The sequence below is a fragment of the Astyanax mexicanus genome, chromosome 1 (assembly GCF_023375975.1).
Source record: "Astyanax mexicanus isolate ESR-SI-001 chromosome 1, AstMex3_surface, whole genome shotgun sequence".
In the NCBI taxonomy this organism is placed as follows: Eukaryota; Metazoa; Chordata; class Actinopteri; order Characiformes; family Acestrorhamphidae; genus Astyanax; species Astyanax mexicanus.
Window position 1 is genome coordinate 43561052 of NC_064408.1, and position 27427 is coordinate 43588478.

Genomic DNA, 27427 nt, shown 5'->3' on the forward strand with positions numbered 1-27427 from the left:
CGCTGTGGAACGAGCCGATCTCCGGGGCTGTTTGCCCGGCGTCAGCGCTGTGGAACGAGCCAATCTCCGGGGCTGTTTGCCCGGCGTCTGCGCTGTGAAACGAGCCGATCTCCGGGGCTGTGTGCCCGGCGTCAGCGCTGTGGAACGAGCCGATCTCCGGGGCTGTTTGCCCGGCGTCAGCGCTGTGGAACGAGCCGAACTCCGGGGCTGTTTGCCCGGCGTCAGCGCTGTGGAACGAGACGATCTCCGGGGCTGTTTGTCCGGCGTCAGCGCTGTGGAACGAGCCGATTTCCGGGGCTGTTTGCACGGCGTCAGCGCTGTGGAACGAGCCGATCTCTGGGGCGGTTTGTCCGGCATCAGCGATGTGGAACGAGCCAATCTCATAAAACCTATTTTGCTTTACTTTAATCTCCTTATGCTATTGCCAAACACAATACTGAGAGTGTGGATAATAGTTTTGCGATATATTGATTATCGCTGAATCGCAGTTTTGAGATATCACCGTTATTATTAATTTACTACAGCTGAAACCTGGAAAAACTTGAAAATGGGCCTTAAAAGTGCTTAAAAAAGTGCTTGAATTTACCTTGTAAAAGGTGTATGAACCCTGAATATTGCATTTTGCTATACAAAAAAAATCATTTGATCAGGGCCACAGAAAAAAAAAACATTGCTTAGGGCCCCAGAACTTCCAAATCTGCTCCTGTCAACACCCATCGTATTTTAGTTATTGTCCAGGGAAGTTTAGTGTATTAGCTCTTTTACCTTTTCCTCGTTTCTTTTACCTGATTTTACTGGTTTTATTAAAATATGCTACACATTACTGATTCCACAACTACGGGACAGAGGAGGGATCATACCAATATTCAAATGTAATAAGTAGAAGTAAAGGTAAAACGCGTTCAAATGAAAGACGTAATCAAGTAAATTTCAGAAATAAATGTTCATACTTTATTATTTCTCCTTTCTGCTCCCATCATAATACACCACATCCTTCCACATCCAGTAGAATATGAATTTTCTCATTCTCTGCTGCATGTATTTCTATATTATAACAGTCCTTAAATTTCTAGTTAGTCAATTAATGTTTGGTATCAGTTTTACACTGTTAACTCCAGACAGCTTTCTGTTCAGTCTGCTTTCAGCTATGATCCAGATACATGTTCAGAAAACAGGTTCACTCTTGTTTTTAAATGAACACACAAATATGTGTTTATCATATTTGATTTTTACAATATATATACAAATATATAACAAAAAAATATGTATTTATTTCACAGTATGGTTAGGAGGATATTGCAGGTTTTAGTTTGGAAATATAGCTGCTGTAAAAACATGGAACATATTTCACTATGATTCATTATTAATCAAACTTTAAAATATTTATTAAAATATATTTTTCTAAACCACTGATGGGATTACCTGTGTTCTTCTGCTATCATCAGTAACATCACATCAAGCAGTGTTCATGTCTTCAAAAAGAGTCTGAATAAACACCTTCTTACTTCAACACAGAGAATTTAAACCTAAAGTTTTAAATCAGTTCATTATTGTTGATTAATGAGTAGCTACAGATCATATGATAGGTTTTCTGAATGGTACTGAAGAAAGCTTGTATCTCCCATAGCATTAAGAAAAATCAATACACACAGTCAAAATAATCGAGCAAGGAGTTCAAACACAAGAAACAATACAGAACAATGTTCAGAACTCACATGAAGACACAGAGTCTTTACAATGAACAGAACAACCTCAGAGTCTTAAAATCAGCTCTAACAGGTACTGAGGAAAGTGTTGTTGATCAGCCCTGATTCAGGGGGGCGGAGCTTAGCGAAAGCCTATTGAAGCACAGTGTGCTGAACTGTCCATGTGCACCTCCTACTGTGGTCAGAAGGGGGAGCCATCACAACATGTAATATTAATGATCAGATTTCAGTGTATTACAGAGAGAACAGATCAGTAGGAGTCTGCTGGTGTGTGTGGGTGTGTTTAACATATGATTTAAGCTTGTTAGAAGTTCAGATTTTGCGTTTTGAAGGCAGAAATCATCATACAGTCATCATGAGAGTCACATGTTAACATGACATGTTGGAAACCTTTGTCCATTTTTTATTTAAATCTGGAGAAAAATGCCTGAATCCCCTCCTCTTTACAGTTCAACATCCTGTAAATTCCTGTTAGTTAGTTGGGTTGGTTTATGGGTTATGAGACACTAATGATTTAAAACACTATAATTAATTCAAATGAGAGAAAAGTACAGTAATGCACACAAACAGTAAACTAGACCAATAGTCCGTGTTTATGAACGAGGAAACACTAATGCTTCTTAACGTCCAGATAAACCAACATCATCTTCATCACTTAACTTCACAGATGATCCTGAATCCACTCCAAATCCAGCGTAAAGGGGCTGAGTGAATGTGGTGTGGACTGTGTGTAGGAGGGTCATTGTATCAGAGACGCTGTAGAAGGACAGAGTTCCTGCACTGTGATCCACATACACTCCTATTCTGGAGGATGGAGGAGCTGAGATCTTAGTCTCAGTGTTGTTGTGACAGAAAGAGAGAGAGGGAAAACACTGCAGACTCCAGGACTGATCATTGTGTCCAAACAAACACTCTTTATTCCGTCCTTTTCGGGTGATTCCTTTATATGAGACTGATATGGAGACCTCATGTCCCTTACTGCTCCATTGAACCTCCCAGTAACAGCGTCCACTCACACTCTCCTTACTCAACACCTGCTTCCAGTAGTCAAATCTCTCTGCATGATCAGAGTACGGCTGCACTTTTCTACTGTTCTGCACCAATCTGTTGTTCTCAGACAGACTGAGGAACTGATTTACGGTGTTGGGATCCAGAGTCAGGTGACGGAAATCTGAAGAGGAAAAAAACATTGATTTATTTAAAGTCAGAGCATTAAAGAACACACATGTTTGATATGTTTCAAAGAACAAATGTACAGATTCACATTCTATCATGTAATACTACAATAGGAACATTGGATGTGTGTGTGTTGTACGTACACTGCATAAAGTCTTCTCTGCTCTTTGGCTCTGATGGTAAAATCATCCAAAGATCTGAAACTGTAACAGAAAACACCAAATCACAAAAAAAAAAAAAAATTACATTATAAATGTCACGCCGCCTTGTTCTCCTTCCACACCACCGGACTCCATTTCCCAAAATCCCATTAACTATGACGTCAATAGCACCCGTTCACCTTCACCCAATCACATTACGCTCCAACGCTCTGATTCTCCTGTGTTCTGAGTTACTTCCGGATCATTCTTTTCTAGCTCCGGTATTTAAGGCATCCGTTTGTAAACAAACACCGCGAGATATTGTCGACTTCTGTTGCATTCTAAGCGTTATCCTTTGTATTATTATTGCCTTCTCGTTACGACCTTGTTTTTCGGATTATCGGTTTATGTCTTTTGTTTTGCCCCTTCTGGGTTTGATGTATTGTTGGACTGTCTCTCGGTTACGAACTTGGACTGTTTATTCGACTACATCTTCTGTTACTGGTGAGATTACTGTTTGCCTGGCTATACTGTTAGCTGTATCTGTTTGTCTGCCTGTTAATAAACCTGTTTGTACATTTTACTCAGCTAGCGTCACTCCTTACTACCTGGCGTTACAATAAACATGTAATCACTGTTTCAGATGATCTGTTTTTCTCTAGACTTGTAGAGTTTTAGTGCTGTGTGTTTTACACTTATTGGCCTAAACTGTAACTGTTTCTATTGCTTTTACATCATTACTACTGTATAATGAACAAATTCATACTGTAGAACCTGTAAACATCATGTTACTGTAGATCATTCATCATTTATGATCATTTATTATGTTCAGTGGAGGTTAAATTCTACAATAAACACATTTCTTTATTATAATGCAGACAGATATCTTCATATCCTCAATAATCGCATACAGACACATAAATCTACAGTGAGTTAGAGGATATGTAGCTAAAATGTCTTTTAGCTTAACCTCAGCTTGTGCATGTTAAATAAACATTTTAGCTCGTATCCCAGTATTTAAAGAGTCATTCTGTGTCTGTAAAGATGTAGTGTATTAATGAACTTGAACTTGGTGTTTATTGGCTGCCTGCTGTTATTCTTGAAGGGTCTTATTCTTAAATGTTTTATACATTTATATATACAGTTATTATTTTTACTGTTCACTTTATAATTCACTTAATAACCTTATGATCTTTGCTCTCTTTTTAACTGTCACAATGACAAGGCTTTGGAGGTTGTTTTTACTTTTTCAGGAATCAGGAAGGTCAGAGTGTTTTCATCAACAATGAGAGCTGTGAGGAGAACGTGACCCTGAGTGGCAGAGAAGCTTCACTGCTGTTCTGGGACCAGTGCATATGAACTAGGAGACAACAAGCTATCTGAGTGAAGTGCTGGGAACCTCTCCTCGGATAGCCAGCGCATGCCTGTTCTACACGCCGTAAAGTCGCACAGGCCAGAAGATCTTTCCATCCACTCTTTTCCACTGTTTCATCTTCTCACAGACTTTAGGACACTTAAGGACTGTCTGCTGTGTTCATGAAGGACACAGAGCTGAACAACATCATGATAAGAACCTGTTGCTCAGACAGGCTGGAGCGGATCACGTCATTAAAACTGGACAACAAACTGTTAACTGGACTCTGCTGACGTAATCATATTGATAAGTTCTGTCCAATCACGTCATTTGCATAAATGTATAACTGCTTGGATGAAGTCTGAGGAGTTCTCTCTGGCCCTCGACTGGCTTTAGTTTCTTTCTCTTTCTTTCTCTCTCTTTCTTTCTCTCTCTCTCTCTCTCTCTCTCTGGGTTGTGAATGTGTTGATCTATCGAGATTTTATTCGTTGATGTACTTTTACTCTTTTCTAATATATATCTATTAATATTTGCTCCTTTTATATATCTGTAATGCTGAAACTATTTTTCAAGTAAACTTTAATATATTTTAAATTCTAAGCTCTGACTCATCGGTCATCATTTCATGTTCTGAGATTTCTCACATCCGAGTTTTATCTAAGTCATGCTGTGGTAAATTACCCTACATTCTATTGTACAGCTCTGCAACATAATGCTAGCTACACTGCATTGGGATAAATAAAAGATAAAGAGGTGCATCTTCCTTATCTAGTCATCTAATCACTACCAAAATAAACAATTATATATTAAATTTGATTAGATTATCTAGTGATATTTAGTTCATCATGTATTTTCACCTGCATAACTGGATCTATCTTACCCTGATCAGAGATTTCACTGATTTCCTTCCTGCAGAATTCCTCCAGCCGCTCTTTCAGATCATAGAGAGATTTCCTCACTCCATCAAATGAGAGATGATGATGATGGACAGTGATGCTGGGTGAATCTTCATCTTCAGAAGAGACACTAACAGACTGGAATCTCTACAGAGAAAAAAAAATGGAACAAAATTAAAGAAAAGTTAAATTTGACGTGCTTTCTAATCTGTTCTTCACACTGCAGAGCATAATGTACAAGATACAGTCATGCAGTATCACCTCCATTATAGTTTCTCCATCACAGACTGTATGTTTTTATCCTTAAGGTGGAGAAAACAAGTCAGTCTGTCTCTGTTATTGTTTCTTTTACTTTCATATATTCTTTAAACATTTCTATAAAAACTCTATTACTCTGTTACTTATTAAAAACTATCAGCATTGTTTACTGGATTAATCGTCTGAATATCTCACATGATATATAGAACTAGACTACTTACAGCCTGTAGCACCTAGCCAACATTAGCACCTAGCAGAGGAGCATGATATAAACTTCCAGAGGAGCAGGATCCTCATCAGCATTAAAACAGGTTCCTGTAGGTTAGTGTTTGTTACCTGCAGGAAGTGGATGTGATCCTCTGTGTGTGAAAGCTGCTCCAGCTCAGTGTTTCTCCTCTTTAGATCAGTGATCTCCTGCTCCAGCTGCTCCAGGAGTTCTTCAGCTGCACTCAGTTCAGTCTTCTCCTGATCTCTGATCAGCTCTGTTACCTCAGAGCGCTTTTTCTCAATGGAGCGGATCAGCTCAGTAAAGATCCTCTCACTGTCCTCCACTGCTGACTGTGCAGAGAGCTGTTAGAACAAACACAGAAGACTCAGTTCATCTATCACTCCATGGTTGTGAGTGGAGGAGAGTCTAAATGAGGAGTTAAACTGCTGCTCCAGCTGATCTCTGCTTAACACTCACTTTAAGACTTTCCACAGCCTGTTTCACCCCCTGCAGCTTCTTCTCTTTCCTCTGGATTCTCTGCTGGAAATCTGTCAGCATGTTCTTTAGTTGTGGCTGTAAGTAAATAAACTACATTTCAGTGTTTATGAATGGGTGTTGGGCGAGTAGTCTGAGAGCTTTAGGACTGTGTATGATGATCAGAGATTATCATGGTGTAGAAAAAAAAAAGAATTAGAAAAAGCTGCAGAAAATATGACCTTTATTATGTTACATCATTTCCTGTGATTCTCCCTGTTAAACGACTCGAGCCCTGCTCTCAGAGTCTTATTATGTAGACTATATTCACTAGTTTGTAGAAATTAAGGATCATGAGGAGCATATCTTGTGACTAACATCAGGGTTCTGATGCTGAGCAAGACCAGCAGTCGGGATGATATCTAAGTTTAACAAACACATTCTTACCACTTTAACAGTTCTACTCTTACTCTACTTCCCTTTACAATAATATTTCAAACTAAACTCTCACCTGTTTTTTTATTCTTTCAGCTGAAGCTGCAACTGAATCATGACCTTTGTGTTCATCCATCGTACACAAATAACAGATGCAGCTCTGATCAGTACGACAGTAGATCTCCATCAGTTTATCATGCTGAGAGCAGATCTTCTCCTGCAGCTGTTTGGAGGCTGTGATCATCTTGTGCTTTTTTAATGCAGGAACTTCATAGTGAGGTTGGAGATGAGTCTTACAGTAAGAGGCCTGACACGTCAGACAGGACAACGTAGCTTTACGTTTCCTCCCAGTACAGAAATCACACTCCACATCTCCAGCTCCAGCGTAACAGTGAGCAGGAGAAGCAGCTCGGACTTCTGTCTTCTTCAGTTTCTCCACCACTTCAGCCAGCATGTTGTTTCTGCGTAGAACAGGCCTCGGAGTGAACGTCTCTCTGCACTGGGGGCAGCTGTAGACCCCCCTCTGATCCTCCTGATCCCAGTGTCTGTAAATACATACCATACAGTTACTGTGTCCACAGGGAATAGTTACTGGATCCTTCAGTAGATCCAGACAGACTGAACAGCTGAACTGATCCTGATCTACAGAAATACTGGCCTCTGCCATCTTACTGCTCTCACAGACTGAGAGAAAGAGAGAGAGAGAGAGAGAGAGAGAGAGCAGCAGCAGCACTCTGAGATCAGTGCACTTTGAGCTTCTACTTTTAGTAGGAGTGATATTAAAAGTCTTGTGCTGTGCAAACAGCACTGTGTGACTGTTTAACCAGGTGTGGAACTATCACGTGGTTAACACAATAACTGTACATAATAATAAGAAACAATGATTAAAATATTGATGCTGAAATCAGTGAAACTGGGACTCTATGAAGAACACTAGATGCTACCGCCTGGTTTCATCTACTTTTCTGTGTTTCTGAGAGACGATTATCAGTTTATCAGATGCATTAATCTGAAAGAGACAATCACCAGATCTCTACTGCTGTTCTGCAGCATAAATACAGTATAAACACAGAATACAATGACAACAATGCTGATCAGGATAAACATCTGGAATCAACTGGATCATTACTTTGGATGCAAGGTTAACACTGTGATTAAATAGTTCTAAATATTTAAGTTCAACTCTTCAGATCTTTACTAAACACATTGAATCATCATTTCTGTGTCAATGTTTTTTTTTTTTTTTTTTTTTTACAAAGTCTGACAATGAATAAAATTCTTATGTTTATTTTTAGTTCATGAGCTTTATGTGCAAATCAAGTCCCTCTAACCTCTAAACTGCAATTTTTAGGAGCAGGAAAAGTACCTTCTTCAATTTTAATTGAAGATAATTAAAAAAATATTTACTCTAAACACTAAACAGCATTTTGATTGGTCCATTTATCATTAAATGTTGACATGGCGAAGGACAGCTGCTGTATTTAATGATGTAATAATATCTAAAACCAATAAAAATGGAGATGTCTGTTTTTCATTGGGCAGTGCTGAAATGTTACCTGGTTGTTATCAGTTAAAGTGCTGAATTCAAGTGTTGTCCATGTGAACACCATAAAGCTAAAAATAGACCAGATGATGGGTGTTGGCACCTAATGTTCACAGTGATCTCTCACATTACTGATTGTGCATGATGTTAGGTCTATTTGTCAGATTGCCCGACCTATGAACAATACATTTTTCATAACCATAACAAACATCTGGACATCAGTCTGAGACTTTGTATAAAAATAGCTCCAGCTGTTCAACTTTGAACTCTGAATTTAATTCATTATGTCTTGTTCTACAGAGCAGATCTTTACTGCTCATCCTGGATCATAAACTGGGTACCAAAATATCTGACCCACTCTGACAATAAAAGCAGTTCATTTTACAGTTTTGGAAATAATGTATTTAAAGTTTATGTACAGTGCATGTGTATGTATTGTCTTAAAGAAGCTACATTTTAAAGTGTAAAAGTGAACAGATGTTCATGTGATCATCATTAAGACATATCTCACTGTGCGTGATGAATGGCCTGTTTATAATCACACCTTGACACAATAAGTCTTTATCTCACAATATGTAGGGAGGTATTGAATTCCTGGCAGCAAATTAGCGCAGTGTTATCTAACGTAACTCACCGTGCTTGATGAATTACATGTTTATAATCACACAATGAAGTCTCTTTACACAATATGTTTCTGACTGCAAAAAAGAAGATTTAATTAAATAATGAGTGGAGGTATTAAACTCTCTCTGCTGAAGTTAATATTTGGTCTATTTGTTTCTCTGTGATTCATAATAAACAGCATATGAGGATCAAGACAAAGCAACAGTAGATGCATATCTGTCACCATTTTGAAGGGAGGAGCTTCAGTCTTTTATAGTGATCTCACATTTCACTAAAGGAGGCCTGACATGCAATCACTGGACATTTTATTAGGTACACCTTGCTAGTACTGGGTTGGACCACTTTTGCCTTCAGAACTGCCGTAATCCGTTGTGGCATAGATTCAACAAGGTACTGGAAACATTATTCAGAGAGTCTGGTCCATATTAACATGATATCATCAGACAGTTGCTGCAGATTTGTCGGCTGCACATCTTATGATGTGAATCTCACGTTCCACCACATCCCAAAGATGCTCTATTGCAGTGTTTCTCAACCAGGGTGCCGCGGCACCCTGGGGTGCCGTCTGGCTTCATCGGGGGTGCCGTCAAAATATTGCGCCTCACGTGCATATTTCCTTTCCAGAGTCAGCTCGAGTCGGGGTGTGTCCCAATTCACAGGCAGCATACTCTGAAGGATGCGACCCACAGAGGCGGTGTATTACTGCGCAGCTGTGACGCAATCTGTCTTCGAATACAGCCTCTGAAGGATGCAGCCCCTAAATTGGGACACACTGTAAAGTTTTTGTCCCCCCACGCGATGCACGCGCTATTTTATTTCATATTCCGCCAGCAACACCCCTCGTTCTCACCTGAAGTACTGCGCCAGCACCTCCCCACCCCCCCCCCCCCCCCCGGCCGTAAACTGGGGTGCCTTGACATCTCGCATATATTGAAAGGGTGCCGTGATAGAAAAAAGGTTGAGAAACGCTGCTCTATTGGATTGAGATTTATGACATGGTGCATTATCCTGCTGGAAGTAGCATCAGAAGATGGTACACTGTGGCATAAAGGGATAGACATGGTCAATAACAATACTCAGGTAGTCTGTGGCATTGAAACAATTGGTACTAATGAGCCCAAAGTGTTTCAGAAAAATATCCCCTACACCATCTGCACCACCACCACCAGCCTGAACCGTTGATACAAGGCAGGATGGATCCATGATTTCATGTTGTTGACACCAAATTTTGAGCAGCGGAAATCAAAACTCATCAGACCTGGTGACGTTTTTCCAATCTTCTACTGTCTACAGTTTTGTTGAGTCTGTGTGAATTGTAGCCTCAGTTTCCTGTTCTTAGCTGACAGGAGTGGAACTCGGTGTGATCTTCTGCTGCTGTAGCTCATCAGTCTGAAGGTTAGACGTGTTGTGTTTCAGAGATGCTCTTCTGCAGACCTCGGTTTTAACGAGTGGTTATTTGAGTTACTGTTGTCGTTCTATCAGCTCAAACCAGTCTTTATTAGTCAAACCTAATAAAGTGACCGGGGAGTGTATAAAACAGTTCTTTATGGCTTTGTTTTTCATCATGTGCCGTGTAACAGTGAGTGAGAATAACAGCATCAATACAGTGAAACACTGTAATGAACAATGAAATCACTATTAATAACTACCAATGGTACTGATTAATTACTCAGTTAATTACTTATTGAGTATTAACAATAGCTAATAATTACTGAGTCTTCTGGAGAAGTTACTAATCTCTCCTTCATAATAACTACAGATAAATTACTGATCATGTCAACATGAACTGCTCAGCTGAAACTCAAGATCTAAATCTGTCTAATTCAACAATTCAGTGTCTGATTTATTCTATTAGTGACACCACACACTATAAGCTTTGTGGTTGCTGTTTTTGTACCAAATCATTTGTTTGAAATCACAGCAGTATTTTTTTTTTACCTTATTACTCTTATTACTCTTCTCTACTAAAGTTGACAAGACAAAACTTAAAATATGTTGTGTTTTCAATCGAATAGAAATAGTAAAAATATAAAGTGCAAAGTAAATAATGGTTTCATTTAGCTTTTTTCACTTGTAGTGGATTAACCAGAGGATTTCTTCATTGCTTACACACAGACACACACACTACCCCCACTTTACGGCCTATAAGGAAACTTCAACCCCCAGAACACTCTAAAAGCCTTGGAGTTATCTTTTTCAAACAGCCTTAAATTTCAAAATGACATTTCCTGACTATTTCTTCACTCAGCCTCGCTCGAGAACCCTAAATGCAAGTCAGGGTAAACATTTTTAAATTCTTCTTTGACATTCCTTCAGACGCTGTCAGTCGTAAATCTGGATTTAGGACCGTTAATGTTTAAACATCTGGAACTGTGCACAATTGTGGTTTTGCCAACAGCACAATCACCAGGACAAGGACGGGACTACGGGACTTAAGAGAGTGTCAAAACTTAATTAATTCCTTGGAAATTGTTAATTCACCAAATATTATACCAATTTAGGGGTTTGTGCCTAGTTATTTCTACAATCACTTAGAAATAAGATTAATGAAATTAAGAGAAATGTTCTAAGCTTGGAAATTCCATTGACCGTTTGTAAGTGTGTCTCTCTCTCTGTTCACCAACCTCCCCCACCGTCGTAAATTCAGACAGGCAAGGACCAGCCGCTTATCTAAACACTCAGCAGAGAAGAGGAATTTCTCACTGAGAAGATTTTGCTTAAAATACATATATATTGACTATATAAAAAAGGTGTTTTATAGAATGTTTACTAGATAATGGTATATGTGTCTGGTATATGGTATATGTGTTTGGATGTGTCCTGATTAAATTCTCCTACACATTCAAGTCTGAATCAACAAGGTTTAACTAGCATTTGATAATTTAGCTTTATTTGGTTATCAGTGGTTTAACCATGTATTATCTTTTAAGTGATTTAATTGGGTTTAAATAATAACATGACTCTTGATCTCTTTCTGACAGAGTACCATCCATCATTGTATTCCTAAGATTATCTTGAGTATTACAAAACTGTTTGTGGGCAAAATATATATATATTACATTTATTGTGATTCAATTGTAAGATTGTTTGTTTCCTGAATTTATCCTCACAAACTGATATGCTGAAAAAGGTATTTTGATCCACTGTTTAATTGAGTTTTCTTTTGGTTTGATCTATTAGAAAAATGCTGAAGCATGTTGACCATGTGAGGAGGGGGGGTTTATGGCCCTTTGTGAATCCCCACCAAAGTTTGAAATTGCTCCTAGACCAATCAAAACACAGACATTTGGGCCACAGGGCCAATCATAGCTCAGGGGCCAAACAGGCCACAGAGACTAATAGTAAACTGGGCAGACACAGTTTAGAGTTTTCCAGTTGCCAGTTGGAGGAGTTTGCAGTTCAGTTCGGAGCAGTTGGAGGAGAAGCAGTTAGAGAAGGAGTGGGAGAAGGAGTTGGAGAAGATGAGTTGAGGAAAACAGTTAGAGGAGAGAGGTTAGGGAGCCCAGAGATGGAGGAAGGATAGACTGTTAGTTTAGTCATCTTAAGTTAGTTTTCTTAGACTAGTGCATTTAATCTTCAAGTATATTAATATTAGCTATCCTAGTTAAAATATCTAAGGTTATTTTACAATCTACGAAGCCAAGCATTATTCCATCTAAGTTTAGCTAAAGTACAGCTGAAAAAGAGATCCGCCAGATCCAACCCAGAAATCTGCGGTCCGGAGGCCACCAGCAAGCCACCTGAGAGCGAAGGGATTTCCCTGTGGGTTCTAATGGGGCTCCGTGCTGACACAGGAAGTCCACCCACCCTGCAGACAGGCTCACGTGATCCTTTTTCGGGGTGAAGCAGCAGACGACCAACCCAGGCGGACGTCACCAAGGCCCACTTCAACAACTCAGAGTAAGGCAGAGCTGGGTTTAATCTTTCGGCAGATGGTGTCTGTTGGTCATGGTTTGGTCGGGTCTTTAATATAGCGTCTTTAGTATAGATGACTCATTTTGAGTGGCTTGGTTGGAAATAAGAATTGGTTTCGTAGACTTAAAATGCCTTAGACCCTTATTTAGAAATACTCACTTAATAGTTATATTAATCTTTATTCCTTTCATATCAGCATTATAACGTGTTTGTTCTTTTATTTCTCATTTATCATTCTACACTATGATTTGATATCTAATGGCTACATTTATGACTTTTTAATGAATTATTTACTCATATATGTGTGATTTAATAAATACTTTTATTTTACAAAACCTGTCATTTCAGTGTGTTTTTCTGGATAACTTGGTTATGAAAATTTCTGTCACCTGTAGAAACCACACCCTGAGATGTCTTGTGTTATTAATTAATTTGATTAATTAATTAATTAATTAATTAATTAATTAATTAATTAATTAAATTAATTTAATAACTGGCGCCCAATTAAAAAAATATTTCAACATCTCAATTAGCACCAGGTATTAAACCACTGAGCCCGCTACATAATTGGCTCGCCAACGTGGGGCAGGATTATATTCTTATTGGTTCTCCGCCGCGAGACCAGAATATACACATTTTATAACCAGTTCCAGAAAATAGCGCTGTAAGTTGCAGAATAAAGTGTATTTTGTTTTTATTGCTAAATGCGTTAGCTGCTGGCTAGCTGGCCTAGCTGGAGTTAACTGCATAAACCCAGCGTGTTAGAAACACACGCACATGTTCTACACGTGTTTTTGTTTACAATTCAGGACTGCCCAGTCCCCTGTCTGTGTCACGCGCACAGTCCCCTGCCTGTGTGTGTGCGCGTCGCGCGCACGGTCCCCTGTGTGTCTGTATAACGTGTACAGTGTGTGTGTGGTACGTGAGCGCTCTTGAAAACATTACTCTTATTTGTAAAATAAGCTTGGTTGACACACCGCCGTGTGTGGGTAACCTTAAACCCGGGTGTATATACGTGTATATACGTGTGTACTTACATAAAGTTCGAACTGTTTCCGGTAAAATAGACATATTTTGCCAGTGTTGATCTGATAAGGCCTTCGCGCAGGTCTGAGTCGCGGATCTCCGGCTCATCGACTCCGCGCTCCAGTTAAAACTGCCGGTTTTTGCGCGAAATCCGTAAAATCCTGCAGTACTGGACACTTCCACGTGCGTAAAAGAGTAGCTAACTTTTACGTAACACCACCCTGAGTGGCAGGAAGTTTATTGTGTGCGTGATTAAACTAACCACGCCAGGATGTAAATCCTCTTTGCTCATCTTGTGAAGTCAGTGTGTTGCTGCTGTGTTAAACTTTCGGACAGCCGTGTCCTTCTCCTCTGCTATTCACAGTCGACTGAGTCAGTCAAATCTGCTGACCAGGTCCCAGACCCAAGGGGCGGTCCTTAACGTGGCATCATCAGTGGGCGTGACCACTCCCACCAGTCGGCCTCTGCCACCATCTGGTGGACAGCCTGACTATTTACACTCAAACTCAAAGGGTGTTTTACTACCCCTCACCACTAGGGGGGGGGGGGTACACTGCCACATCGCCATCTGGTGTTTGATTTGGGTAACTGCATACAGTGCAGAAAGGTGCATCTCATTTGTTTGACCACCAGAGGGAGCCACTTAGCCATATAGCTGTGTCGCCACCTGGTGTTGTACTTGTGTAATTGCTATCATCCTGTAGAGTGCATTTAGAGTTTCTGTCGCCAGAGGGTGCCAATTTCAAACAAACTTTTTGTTAAGTTAATAAAGGGAATTTGCATTGTGGTGGGGTTAAATGGTTTGTAAATAAGTAAACAAATAACTGCATTCATTTAATCGGTTAATATTAAATAGTTAAATTTAAGTTTCAGGTCTGCTCTCTCAAACATCACTCTTTATGTTACATTGAACCAAGCTAAATAGCTATCTCCATTGGGTAACTAATCACAACATAAAATAATTAACTGGTCATTTTAATCAATTTGATTAAGTAAAGTTAATTAAATTTTTGTTAATTAATTATTTTCAATTTAATTCAACCATCTTCAAATAAATTAAGATTAATTATTGATTGATTAAGATCAATTATTAATAACTAATTGAAATTAATTAATTAATTAACCATTTAAAAAAAAAAAAAAAAAAAAAAAAAAAACGTATCCAGTTATCAGTTACTCAACCATATACCCAGCACACCTGTGCTTAATACATAGTTAAATTCTCCCATCCTGTACATAGTTAATAACTATACCCATATTTAGACCTGCTGCATATAGTGGCCTACAGTTATTAAACTGTTCACTAGCACCACTGACAACAAATCTAACTATTCTTTTAAAATTAATCTACTAATTGTAACCTTAGGTCACCCCCTTTTAACAGATTTTCTTCTTATAAAAGGCACAATGCTAATTAACTCGAACATAAAATAAACTTGTTTGTCATCAAAATTGTTTGATTCCACGTGCTTTACGTAAATCAAAATGTGTGTCACTGAAAAAGCTCTTTTAGAGCTTACAGCTGGTTTACCCCCAGGACTTACCGTCCCAGTCCAACAAACGGACAGTGGGGGTCTCCATGCACTAATTGCCAAAAGCCTCAATGAGTGTGTATCTAAAATCCTTGAGGGCAAGCAACAAGTGGATCCGATTTCCCTAATACTGTGGAAACAACTGCTGTTGTCACAGGATCAACTTGCTGCTTCCTCCAAAACCATTCAAAATCTCCAAGCAGAGATTGTGACTTTAAATGATAGAGTTGCAGACCTAGAGAACAAAACTGTACAGTCTGAAATGAACCAAAGAGACCTCAAAACCGAAGTGCAGCTGCTTCAAAAGGAAGCCAACATAGCTACCCAACTTGCAGCTCAGTCACAGGAAAAACTAAAACATGCTATTGCAAGACAGGTTGAGCTACAAACTGAATTAGCACATGCTAACAATGCAGTCAAATTAACTCGAGACCAAACAGAGTTAACATTTGAGCTGATGATGGAGGGAGACTCCCCCATCAATCCAGCTGGTAAATCAGGAACCCCTGGGGTTCCGGATCCTAAGCAACAACCATCCACAAATACAATCCCTCTAGTCTCCCTTAAAGGTGCTGAAGCGCCAGTAGAACCAAGGTTCACTCAGCGTTCCCAGCCACATGGGACCTCTGTGCAACCTCAAGCACCCTCTGATAGAGATTTGGACAAAATTGCGCGTAACATCCCACGCTTTGAACCAGAACCGGACGGTTCTAATGATGTCCACCAGTATCTTCGCGACATTGACTTCTTCTTACGCCGTTTCCCCAAGGCCACGGTAGATGATAAAATCTACCTCATTAAGGTGTCCTCTAGTCGGGAAGTTGGACGTTTCATTGAGCGCCAACCACCCCAGGTTAAGAGAGATTATCCTGCTCTTTGCAAGGCTTTGGAGAATGAGTTCTCCAACCACCTTGTTCAAACCGGCCTTGCTGCAGCTCTTGCAATTAAGCAGAGCCGCCAGGAAACACCCCTACAGTACTATCACCGCCTCAGGCTAGCTTATTTCGGCTATAGAAATGAGCCTGGAATGGAGGAAGAGGAAGTTTTCAAAACATTGTTTGTGAGAAACCTCCATCCCTCCACCAGTCACTCTTTTGGAGTCGCAGCCTGCCCTCGTACGCTAACAAGCCGGCAGCTGCGTGATTTGGCTCTCAGAGGATTTGCTAAGTTCCAACAAAACATTAATAAAAAATCAGAGTCAAATGACGTCCTGATAATTAATGAGCAGTCCTCCCACGTCAAGCAAAAAGGGGCACACAAGGCTCCAATGCCACCTAAGACCCAGTTAAACCACAAAAACCAGAGAGTGTTCCACTCTTGGCGTCGCTCGTCCCTACATTGGGCCGAGCAAAGTGACCAAAAGCCCTCCTATCGAAGGAAAGGTAGGATAAAACGCAGTTGGAATGGCAAACACTCACAGCACCACGCTCGAGCACAGAGCTCCAGCAAACTTCAATCTCCGCTCAGGAGAAAGAGCCCAAAGCACCACAAACGTTGGTGTCCACCTAAAGGGCACAAGGATGAGACATATCCAACTAACCTGAGCACTAAAGACGGCAGTCTGCTCAGACAATTTCGTAACGAAATACGCAAGCAGGACAATGCTGAATCTGAATTCTTGCCAATTGTCCAAGCTCCAGATCAACCTGCTTGGGGGGGTGCGAAATCCATCCACCCCAATGCAGCCTTGGTTGTACAGCCAGACGCTGAAAACAACCACACTGAGGAAGCTTCTTTCCTCAGCCTGGAGGATCCACCACCTAAACAATTCTTGGGTTTCTTAACCGAGAAAGGTTCAACACCAAAATTCTACCTAGCCACCTGGCTGGAAGATGTGTTCGGGTATGAAGCTCTTTTGGACACGGGGTCAGACATTTCTTTAATGTCAAATTCACTTTTTGACCAGGTGAGGGCGAAAGCCCGCCGAAACAACAAAGAGATACCTCTGAAAAAGTGTGCTCTTCACCTTCAACCATATTCGCACACTGGTATCACTCTGCATTCAGCAGCCCTGGTGCACGTTGCCATCGGTCCAATGAGTCTCACCCATCCAATTCACATTTCTCCGTTGGAGAACGTCCCATTGCTCTTTGGCAAAGACCTCCTTGACCGGTTCAAACCATTGATTGACTTTCAGCATCGTAGGATCTGGGCACAGGTTTGCGAACCCCTGCCCTGTCCTAAGGCACAGGATAGAGTTCAATGCTATCATGTTGCTAGCAACATTGAGCCACACAAGCTCATTGAACCTTCAAATTCCACGGGAATCAATGAGAAGCTCACTGTCAGGGTTCTGAAACCACCATCCTCAGAATCCCCTACCATGATTCTAAAACAAAACACCTGTTCATGGGCATTGACTCCCTCTACGGCTGTAGATGAGTACAACCCAAAAGCTGGAAAGTCATTCACTCTTAACACAACGGTCAACGGTGAAATCTTTGTTCCATGGGCTGACAAGTCAGCTGTTCACAGAACACCTGCAGGTTCCTTGCCACGGACTAACTGTGATCCTCTGTTCGTGCACCAAAAGGATTGTTCTCTTCTTGTTCCTGCACCAGTGGTTCCAGACAAACACAGTCCTTTGGATTCTTATGAATGTAAAAACATTCCCACCATCTACACAGATGGATGTGCTTTTCGGAATGCTCAGATCAAATGGAAAGTTAACATGACAATTGGTGCATGTGACAACACTTCTTTCAGAACACTGGCATTTCACCTTGATCCACTTGCCACTTACTGTGCGTCTTTCAGGATGCTCAAGGGCCTGTTTGTTTATGCCCCAGATACACACGCTTCATCTTCATTCGTGGTGCCTCAGAGCCATGGGGGGGAGAGCCTAGCCCAGGCCCTCGATCACCCATGGGTGGACCACAAAATGATGGGGGAAACACACCAAGCATTCCCACAATTGACATATCTGCCACTTGTTGGAAAAAGGCTAGTGTGTTTTCAGCCCCAATCTTCAGAAGATCTGTGTGGTATATGGCCAATTCCACAAATGGATTGGGTCGAAAGACTCATGAAATTTGTCCGAAGGAACAAACATCTCATCACTGTGGCAGGTGCATTTGCCAGATGGGGGGGACGTCCCCCAGACCCTATTGAAATGGCTCAGGCCACAACTTTTTCGCTGTACCACACTTTCTCAGGTGTTGGTATATCTCACCGTTCTAGCGGTGAACTGCGGAAACACCCAAAACTGGGAAAAAGCACGCTTGGATACCAACCATTGTGCTACACTGCTGACAAGCTACTGGTGAGGTCCCAGCACAGCACTGGCAAAACAATTCGCGAGCTCAGGTCTCATTGGGTTGGTCCTCATGCAGAGGCAGACAAACTGCCTCGCATCTGGAACCAGATCCCGCATCGTCAGTGTTTTATTAAACCGATTCTCAAACAAGTTCACTGTAACCCAATTAAACTATGCAAAAGCCCCATGGGACAAGTCGGGACCAATAATGCCCTAGGTTAAATCATAATACGGGGCTAAATACCTAGACACACTGAGTGTTCATTGTCCACCATATTCTGACCTGACGCAATTGTTAAATTGAGAACGTACCACACATTCACTGTCTGGAACTCACCTATCCAAGTAGCATAACTCACAACAAATTGGATATTTTGTTAAACCTAGTGTTTGAATCACCATTTCAAACCATTAGCATAGCAGTATAATAAATACATGGAGAAGGGGGGGTGCCAATTTTTTTTTTCTCTTCTCTTCAGGTGCCCAAAACATATTTTGTTTCCCTTCTGACTACGTTTGCTCCGCTATATTGTTCTCAATTGTTGACTAAGTAGTGGCTAATTATTGAAGCATACCTTATGGGTAGGTTGTCTTGATAAAGTTTATTTATTTGTTTATTTTATTTGTGACCCTTTCATATGCTTGTTGCCACACTATCACATTAAATTAACTATTCTATTCAGAACCAAAAGCCAATAGCTACAACAAAAAAAAAAAAACTGATCATCAGAGAAATTGTATATCCATTAGACCAAAAACTCTGTCAGCTACCTTGTAGTAGATTGTCTTAAGAAAGCATGACCAACAAGACACCAATTGCATGAAAGATGTACCCTAACATGCTCTGTCTACAGAAATCCACGTTGACATCGACCGATGACCCAACGTCCAGTGGCCCATCGATCGATGGGGGGGGAATGTAGTGGATTAACCAGAGGATTTCTTCATTGCTTACACACAGACACACACACTACCCCCACTTTACGGCCTATAAGGAAACTTCAACCCCCAGAACACTCTAAAAGCCTTGGAGTTATCTTTTTCAAACAGCCTTAAATTTCAAAATGACATTTCCTGACTATTTCTTCACTCAGCCTCGCTCGAGAACCCTAAATGCAAGTCAGGGTAAACATTTTTAAATTCTTCTTTGACATTCCTTCAGACGCTGTCAGTCGTAAATCTGGATTTAGGACCGTTAATGTTTAAACATCTGGAACTGTGCACAATTGTGGTTTTGCCAACAGCACAATCACCAGGACAAGGACGGGACTACGGGACTTAAGAGAGTGTCAAAACTTAATTAATTCCTTGGAAATTGTTAATTCACCAAATATTATACCAATTTAGGGGTTTGTGCCTAGTTATTTCTACAATCACTTAGAAATAAGATTAATGAAATTAAGAGAAATGTTCTAAGCTTGGAAATTCCATTGACCGTTTGTAAGTGTGTCTCTCTCTCTGTTCACCAACCTCCCCCACCGTCGTAAATTCAGACAGGCAAGGACCAGCCGCTTATCTAAACACTCAGCAGAGAAGAGGAATTTCTCACTGAGAAGATTTTGCTTAAAATACATATATATTGACTATATAAAAAAGGTGTTTTATAGAATGTTTACTAGATAATGGTATATGTGTCTGGTATATGGTATATGTGTTTGGATGTGTCCTGATTAAATTCTCCTACACATTCAAGTCTGAATCAACAAGGTTTAACTAGCATTTGATAATTTAGCTTTATTTGGTTATCAGTGGTTTAACCATGTATTATCTTTTAAGTGATTTAATTGGGTTTAAATAATAACATGACTCTTGATCTCTTTCTGACAGAGTACCATCCATCATTGTATTCCTAAGATTATCTTGAGTATTACAAAACTGTTTGTGGGCAAAATATATATATATTACATTTATTGTGATTCAATTGTAAGATTGTTTGTTTCCTGAATTTATCCTCACAAACTGATATGCTGAAAAAGGTATTTTGATCCACTGTTTAATTGAGTTTTCTTTTGGTTTGATCTATTAGAAAAATGCTGAAGCATGTTGACCATGTGAGGAGGGGGGGTTTATGGCCCTTTGTGAATCCCCACCAAAGTTTGAAATTGCTCCTAGACCAATCAAAACACAGACATTTGGGCCACAGGGCCAATCATAGCTCAGGGGCCAAACAGGCCACAGAGACTAATAGTAAACTGGGCAGACACAGTTTAGAGTTTTCCAGTTGCCAGTTGGAGGAGTTTGCAGTTCAGTTCGGAGCAGTTGGAGGAGAAGCAGTTAGAGAAGGAGTGGGAGAAGGAGTTGGAGAAGATGAGTTGAGGAAAACAGTTAGAGGAGAGAGGTTAGGGAGCCCAGAGATGGAGGAAGGATAGACTGTTAGTTTAGTCATCTTAAGTTAGTTTTCTTAGACTAGTGCATTTAATCTTCAAGTATATTAATATTAGCTATCCTAGTTAAAATATCTAAGGTTATTTTACAATCTACGAAGCCAAGCATTATTCCATCTAAGTTTAGCTAAAGTACAGCTGAAAAAGAGATCCGCCAGATCCAACCCAGAAATCTGCGGTCCGGAGGCCACCAGCAAGCCACCTGAGAGCGAAGGGATTTCCCTGTGGGTTCTAATGGGGCTCCGTGCTGACACAGAAAGTCCACCCACCCTGCAGACAGGCTCACGTGATCCTTTTTCGGGGTGAAGCAGCAGACGACCAACCCAGGCGGACGTCACCAAGGCCCACTTCAACAACTCAGAGTAAGGCAGAGCTGGGTTTAATCTTTCGGCAGATGGTGTCTGTTGGTCATGGTTTGGTCGGGTCTTTAATATAGCGTCTTTAGTATAGATGACTCATTTTGAGTGGCTTGGTTGGAAATAAGAATTGGTTTCGTAGACTTAAAATGCCTTAGACCCTTATTTAGAAATACTCACTTAATAGTTATATTAATCTTTATTCCTTTCATATCAGCATTATAACGTGTTTGTTCTTTTATTTCTCATTTATCATTCTACACTATGATTTGATATCTAATGGCTACATTTATGACTTTTTAATGAATTATTTACTCATATATGTGTGATTTAATAAATACTTTTATTTTACAAAACCTGTCATTTCAGTGTGTTTTTCTGGATAACTTGGTTATGAAAATTTCTGTCACCTGTAGAAACCACACCCTGAGATGTCTTGTGTTATTAATTAATTTGATTAATTAATTAATTAATTAATTAATTAATTAATTAATCTAATTAAATTAATTTAATAACTGGCGCCCAATTAAAAAAATATTTCAACATCTCAATTAGCACCAGGTATTAAACCACTGAGCCCGCTACACACTACTGTAGTAAAGTGTTCTTTGGGTTTGTAAAGTAATTATATACTGCAAAACTGCATGAAGTTTTTGTGCAGTCAGCTTGCTAAATAACCTCGCTAGCATGTCATTTGTAAAGTGAAGTAAATTATACTTCAAATACACCAACAGATGTCACCAGAAACACTGCATATATAGTGCAGTGAAAAGATCATTTGAACTATTGAATTTGCATAACTAAACCTATGAAGCTTAAGAACGCACTTTTGAATATACTTAATAAAATGAAATAAATAAAAATATTGAGGTCAGGACTCTGTGCAGGTCAGTCAAGTTCTTTCACACCTATCTTGCTCATCCATGTCTTTATGGACCTTGCTTGTGCACTGGTGTTCAGTCATGCAGGAACAGGATGGAGCAATCATTTGCTGTTCCTGCAAAGTTGGGATCATGAAATTTCTCAAAGAGCTTCCTTACCTGTAAGAAAGGGGCAAAACCCAACTCCTGAAAAATAACCCACACCATAATCCCCCCTCCACCAAACTTTACACTTCACAAAATGCAGTCAGACAAACCCAGACTTGTCCATCAGATTGCCAGGCAGAGAAAACATGTCTTCACTGCTCTAGAGTCCAGTTCTGACATGCTTTATACCACTATATCCAACTCTTGGTGCTTCATTTTATAGACCTGTGGCCATGGAAGTGAAAAACACCTGAATTTAATGTATTGGATGGGTGAGAGAACACTATTGGCAATAGTTGTATGAATGGTCTTAAGATTTCCTACAGGACCTTCTAATACTACAGTAGAGAATTCACAGTGGATTTAAGATGCAGAACTTTTCAGAACCTGGTGCAGCAAATCAGGCCTGAACCATAACATCCCCTCCTCCGTACTCCACAGTAGGTATGTGTGGGTTATTTTGGTGATTTGGACTAAATGTCTTCTGTTACTGTGCTCAAACAAATCAACTTTGTCCAAAGCACACTGCACCTCCTTGAGATTTATTTTGGCAGGGTGATATGCATCATCATCATCATCATTCTCAACACTATGGTTCTTAAGATATGAAGGACAGATATAAAGTCTTTATAAAGAATTTAGTAAGGTTATAACCTGTTGTTTTAGTGACAGTTGATATATTGGACCTGTATTGTTTAATTCTTATTTTCAGTGGAAAGCTACATGTTACAATCATTTATCCAACCACTTTTTAACAGTTACCTTCTATTCTGTGGGAGTACTGAACAATACTGGTTACAAGAAAGTTTAAAACAATGAATTTGAACATTTTAATACACTGCTATGAGGGTATCAATGCCTGTGCTGCTGTAGTCCATCAAAATGTTAAATACATCAATATTATTTCTGTGTTCTGGTTCATTTTGTGACGCTCCCCTGTGTGACCTAATTAATATTATGCTGGGACTGATATAGAATGAAGCTGCACATGAGGAAATGGGCCATTCCTTTGAATGGGTGCCGTTTGCTTATTGTAACGGCATTGCTTAATGTTTTTATGTTTTATAATCTCTGAATCTAATAAAACATATATTTAACTATTCAAAACACGTACTGATTAATTTCATGCAGCTTTACTTAATTTTTGTACAAGGTTTCTAAGCCAAAGATGATTACATTTTTTTCTTAGTCCTGTTACCAAAATTTATGTGACATTTAAAAATTCATAAATTCCTTAGATTTTCTCCCAAGAAAACGTTTATTTTAAAGAAATGGTTGTCTGCATGTTCAAATAATTGATATTTATGACAAAAAACACCTCATCTCCTCAGTCATAGTTACAATAAGATCAAATATTCAGAAAAACAAATGAGGGAACTTAATTTCCGACTTCACCATGATCTTCAGAAGAACCAGCTGATGTCACTTCCTGTTGTAGATGTGATTTGTACAATGTTCCAAATGTTTCAGATGGGGTAATGTGTCTTTTAATCAACAAATAATTTTTTTTAACTTTTATTTTAGATCAGAGATGTGTGGAATATAGCCACACTGTACCTGTCATTGTAATCTGTCACTACTGCGGCATTCCCATGAGCCCCTCACCCCTCACCCTCCCCCCTCCCCCCCGCCCCGCCCCCACCTGTGCAATCCATGCTAGGGTGTTTTTCTTATATTGGCCACGAAACCTCACTTTACTCGAGTCGTGAGAAAATTCATACAGCCTTCACTGCATTTGATAAACTGTTAAAAGATACACGTTTGCCCTGTGAAAAATTGTACATTCAAAATCTAGCTGTAAATAACAGATGGGCAGGTTCTTTTAACTTTGCACAGGGGTTATAAATGGAAATAGAGTTTATTTGCATGAGTGCAAAATTTGTTAGGAAAATCACATTTAAAGAGGGCATGAAGAATCCCTAAATCAAAATACTGGCTGACAAGAAGATTTCCCAAAAGCCTGACAGATGAAGAATATTCCAGTATGATAACAAAAATCATGAGTTTCTAAAGATAAAAAGATTAAGAACTATGACCCGGCCAAGTATTTCACCTGATTTAAAACTAGGGCTGCACAATACTGGAAAAATTGGACATTGCAATATTTTTTCATACAGGTGCCCATGTCATGAGATTAAAACGTACAAAAACTTTTTTAAATACTGTTAAAGGAATTAGTTTTCATAGGGTATGTTTTTCATATCATTAGAAAATGTTAGCATGGCAGCTAAAGTTAAACAGGCCTAGCTAGCTTATGTTTTTTTCAGCGAGCAAAAAACTAGTAACCCACAAATTACAAATGTACCATTGGACAATTGTAACAATTAAAAAATAGATTGTTAACTATCTTCAGGCGATACCAAGCTAGCTAGCTAGTCATTTAAAGTAACAATGATATAACATGAAATTGAAATGCTTTTTGTAAACGAATAAACTGGTGCAGGTTTTCAACATGAACTGAACATCACAGTTTACCTGTCTGACAACATGAAACAGCTAAAAGATCTTAAACAGCAGCACATTCTGTCCCAAACTGAAGAAATTCTAAAACAGATAAGAGAACAAAATCATTGATCATCTATCAGTCTGGAAAAGGTTATAGAGTCATTTCTAAAGCTCTGGGACTCCAACAAAACACAGTGAAAGCTACTATTCACAAATGTAAAAAACAAGGAACTAGTGAACCTTCCCGGGCGATGACTGGCCCACTAAAATGACTCCTAAAGGGCATGGACAGCTCATCCAGGAGGTCATAAAAGAACTGAGAACAACATTTAAAGAACTGTCAGTCTCAATTGCCTCAGTTAAGGTCTGTGTTGATGATTCATTAATAAGAAAAAGACTGGTCGAAAAGTGTATCCATGCCACACAGCTTAGGCACACGTCTCTCGCTTCTTTTCGGAAGAAAAACTATTTCTGGAATTAGTTTATACTACAATGGAAAATAAAACTCAGAAAAAAAAACACAGCAAACCTTATGAGGCATTAGCATAATATCCAAGGAACAAATGCTACATTCAGATTTCTGTCAGGTGTAATCAAGTCTCCGTATGAATGCACAGGGGTGGAAAAAGTACAGAAAATTTTTAATTGAGTAAAAGTACCTTTACCTTGTTAAAATTCTACTCAAGTAAAAGTACCCATCTAAAAATCTACTCGAGTAAAAGTAAAAAAGTACACAATTAAAAATGTACTTTGAGTAAAAGTTACTAGTTACTTTTAATTATTTGATGTAAAAAAGTCATAAATTATGTATAGGTGACTATAAACCGTATTTTTATATTTTTACAGTTAATTATTATTTTTTTAACTTGCCATTGCTATGCTGCTATTTACATGGTTTTTTAACATTCAAGCAGATTGTTTAATGTTCTCAATAAAAACTTAAGGAAATATCATTAAAAACATGAAATCATACAAAAAAGATTGTTGGTCGGCGCATGCGCAGTGTCGTAAAGAAGCACATATCGATGGGTAGCTTCACAGAACACCGATTCCCCCGAGCCGTGCACACAGACCCCAGGCTACACTGATTCACACAGCATCTCTCCCGCTAACAGTGTTGGGAAGGTTACTTTTAAAATGTAATCCCTTACAGATTACTGATTACATCACTCAAAATGTAATTTGTAACGTAATCAGTTACATTACTTCAAGTGAGTAACGTAATCTGATTACTTTGGATTACTTACAATATTGTCGTTTTTTAAACCTGAATGAATGTAGCAACCACATATTGCATATTATTCTTTTATTTTCCTTTCCAGTTATCAAATAGATAAACAAATAAAACAGCCTTCAATCACCCTATAAAAAAATTATGAAACCATTTCATCAAACAATTTTATGAAACACTTCTATAAATTGATGATAAAACCATTAAAAACCACTAAAAACCAAACAATGTAACAACTGTAAGCTATCTTTTTGCAGGGTTGCCACTTTCTGCAGGTGGATTTTTTGCCAGGATTATCTATGGGTGTAAATCACAAGATTCATTACGATACGATACGATAATGTACGATACCTCAAATTATGTCACAATACAATACGATACGATACGATTCAGTTAATACGATTTAATGCGATTACAAACTGTTCCTTTCCTAAGAACTCACAAATGCAAACAAAATATAATTTGAATGTTTGATTATTAAATGTCAAATGCAGTGTAATCATAAACAGTAAACAATAATTCACTTCAACACTTTAATTTCCATAATTTAGGTTCCATTTGAGAACATCAAATGCAGAAGAAAATGTATAAAAAAAGCGCCTGTTATATTTAGAGTTTACAATGTGTGTATGGATGTTGGTGATGAATAGTGAATCATTCTCTAGTGTTGATTCTGCGCATGTGCATTAGTTAGCTGTAAACCCAGCCAAACCTTTAAATAAAGCGTTAAATTTGATGTTATAAGCACTGCTTTGACATAAATTAGGATTACTGTTGAATGGATTGATGGATTTACTTATTTGGAGTGATTTTGAAGCAGCAGAGAGAGGTAAACGCTGGTGGGACTGTGTGTGTGTGTGTGTGTCTGTTTACCTCTAGTAATGCAGGGGGATTAATTAACGTACACAAGCTTTTTCCCAGCATTTGTTTTACTCAGTAACGGGGAGTTTTCTAACGTAGCGAAGTATATTACTTGTGTCAAAATGTAGTAAAAAAAAAAAGTAAAATGACCTATTTTAAAAACTACTTTAAAAATTACAAATTACTCATAAAATCTACTTGATTACAGTAACGTGCGTAAATGAATTTTTGTAAATACAGTACATTTGTTACTTTCCACCTCTGTAAATGCACCTGCTCTGTGATAGTCTCAGAGTTCTTTTTAAAGCGCAGAGAGCATATTGAAGACCAAGGAACACACCAGGGAGGCCCGAGATACTGTTGTGGAGAATTTTACAGCCGGATTTGGATACAAAAAGATTTCATAAGCTTTAAACATAACAAGGAGCACTGTGCAATGGAAGTGAAATGGAAGTAGTATCAGACCACTGCAAATCTACCAAAACCCGGCCATCCCTCTAAACTTTCAGCTCAAACAAGGAGAAGAATGATCAGAGACACAGCCAAGAGGCCCATGATCACTCTGGATGAACTGCAGAG

General features: G+C 39.1%; 3 protein-coding genes across 4 annotated transcripts in view; all 3 read right to left on the reverse strand.

The window, feature by feature from the left end:
* Positions 1-27427, reverse strand: part of LOC111189189 (tripartite motif-containing protein 16-like) — a 141308-nt gene that overhangs the window by 40778 nt on the left and 73103 nt on the right. The window lies entirely within an intron of this gene.
* Positions 1-27427, reverse strand: part of LOC125782604 (tripartite motif-containing protein 16-like) — a 132413-nt gene that overhangs the window by 20051 nt on the left and 84935 nt on the right. The window lies entirely within an intron of this gene.
* Positions 1403-7801, reverse strand: LOC125782634 (tripartite motif-containing protein 16-like). Its single transcript, XM_049467321.1, has 6 exons — positions 6724-7801; positions 6216-6311; positions 5867-6100; positions 5257-5419; positions 3026-3085; positions 1403-2877 (listed from the first exon to the last, which is right to left on the reverse strand). The coding sequence occupies exons 1-6, from the start codon at positions 7312-7314 to the stop codon at positions 2327-2329; spliced, it is 1695 nt and encodes a 564-aa protein (XP_049323278.1). The 5' UTR covers positions 7315-7801; the 3' UTR covers positions 1403-2326.

Bases quoted from the DNA above. Each gene is read 5' to 3' on its own strand.
- LOC125782634 (XM_049467321.1), bottom strand. From the start codon at position 7,314: ATGGCAGAGGCCAGTATTTCTGTAGATCAGGATCAGTTCAGCTGTTCA. The intron at 6,101-6,215 runs GTGAGTGTTAAG...TTGTTCTAACAG, and splicing joins AGGCTGTGGAAAGTCTTAAA to CTCTCTGCACAGTCAGCAGT. The intron at 5,420-5,866 runs GTAACAAACACT...TTTTCTCTGTAG, and splicing joins ATCACATCCACTTCCTGCAG to AGATTCCAGTCTGTTAGTGT.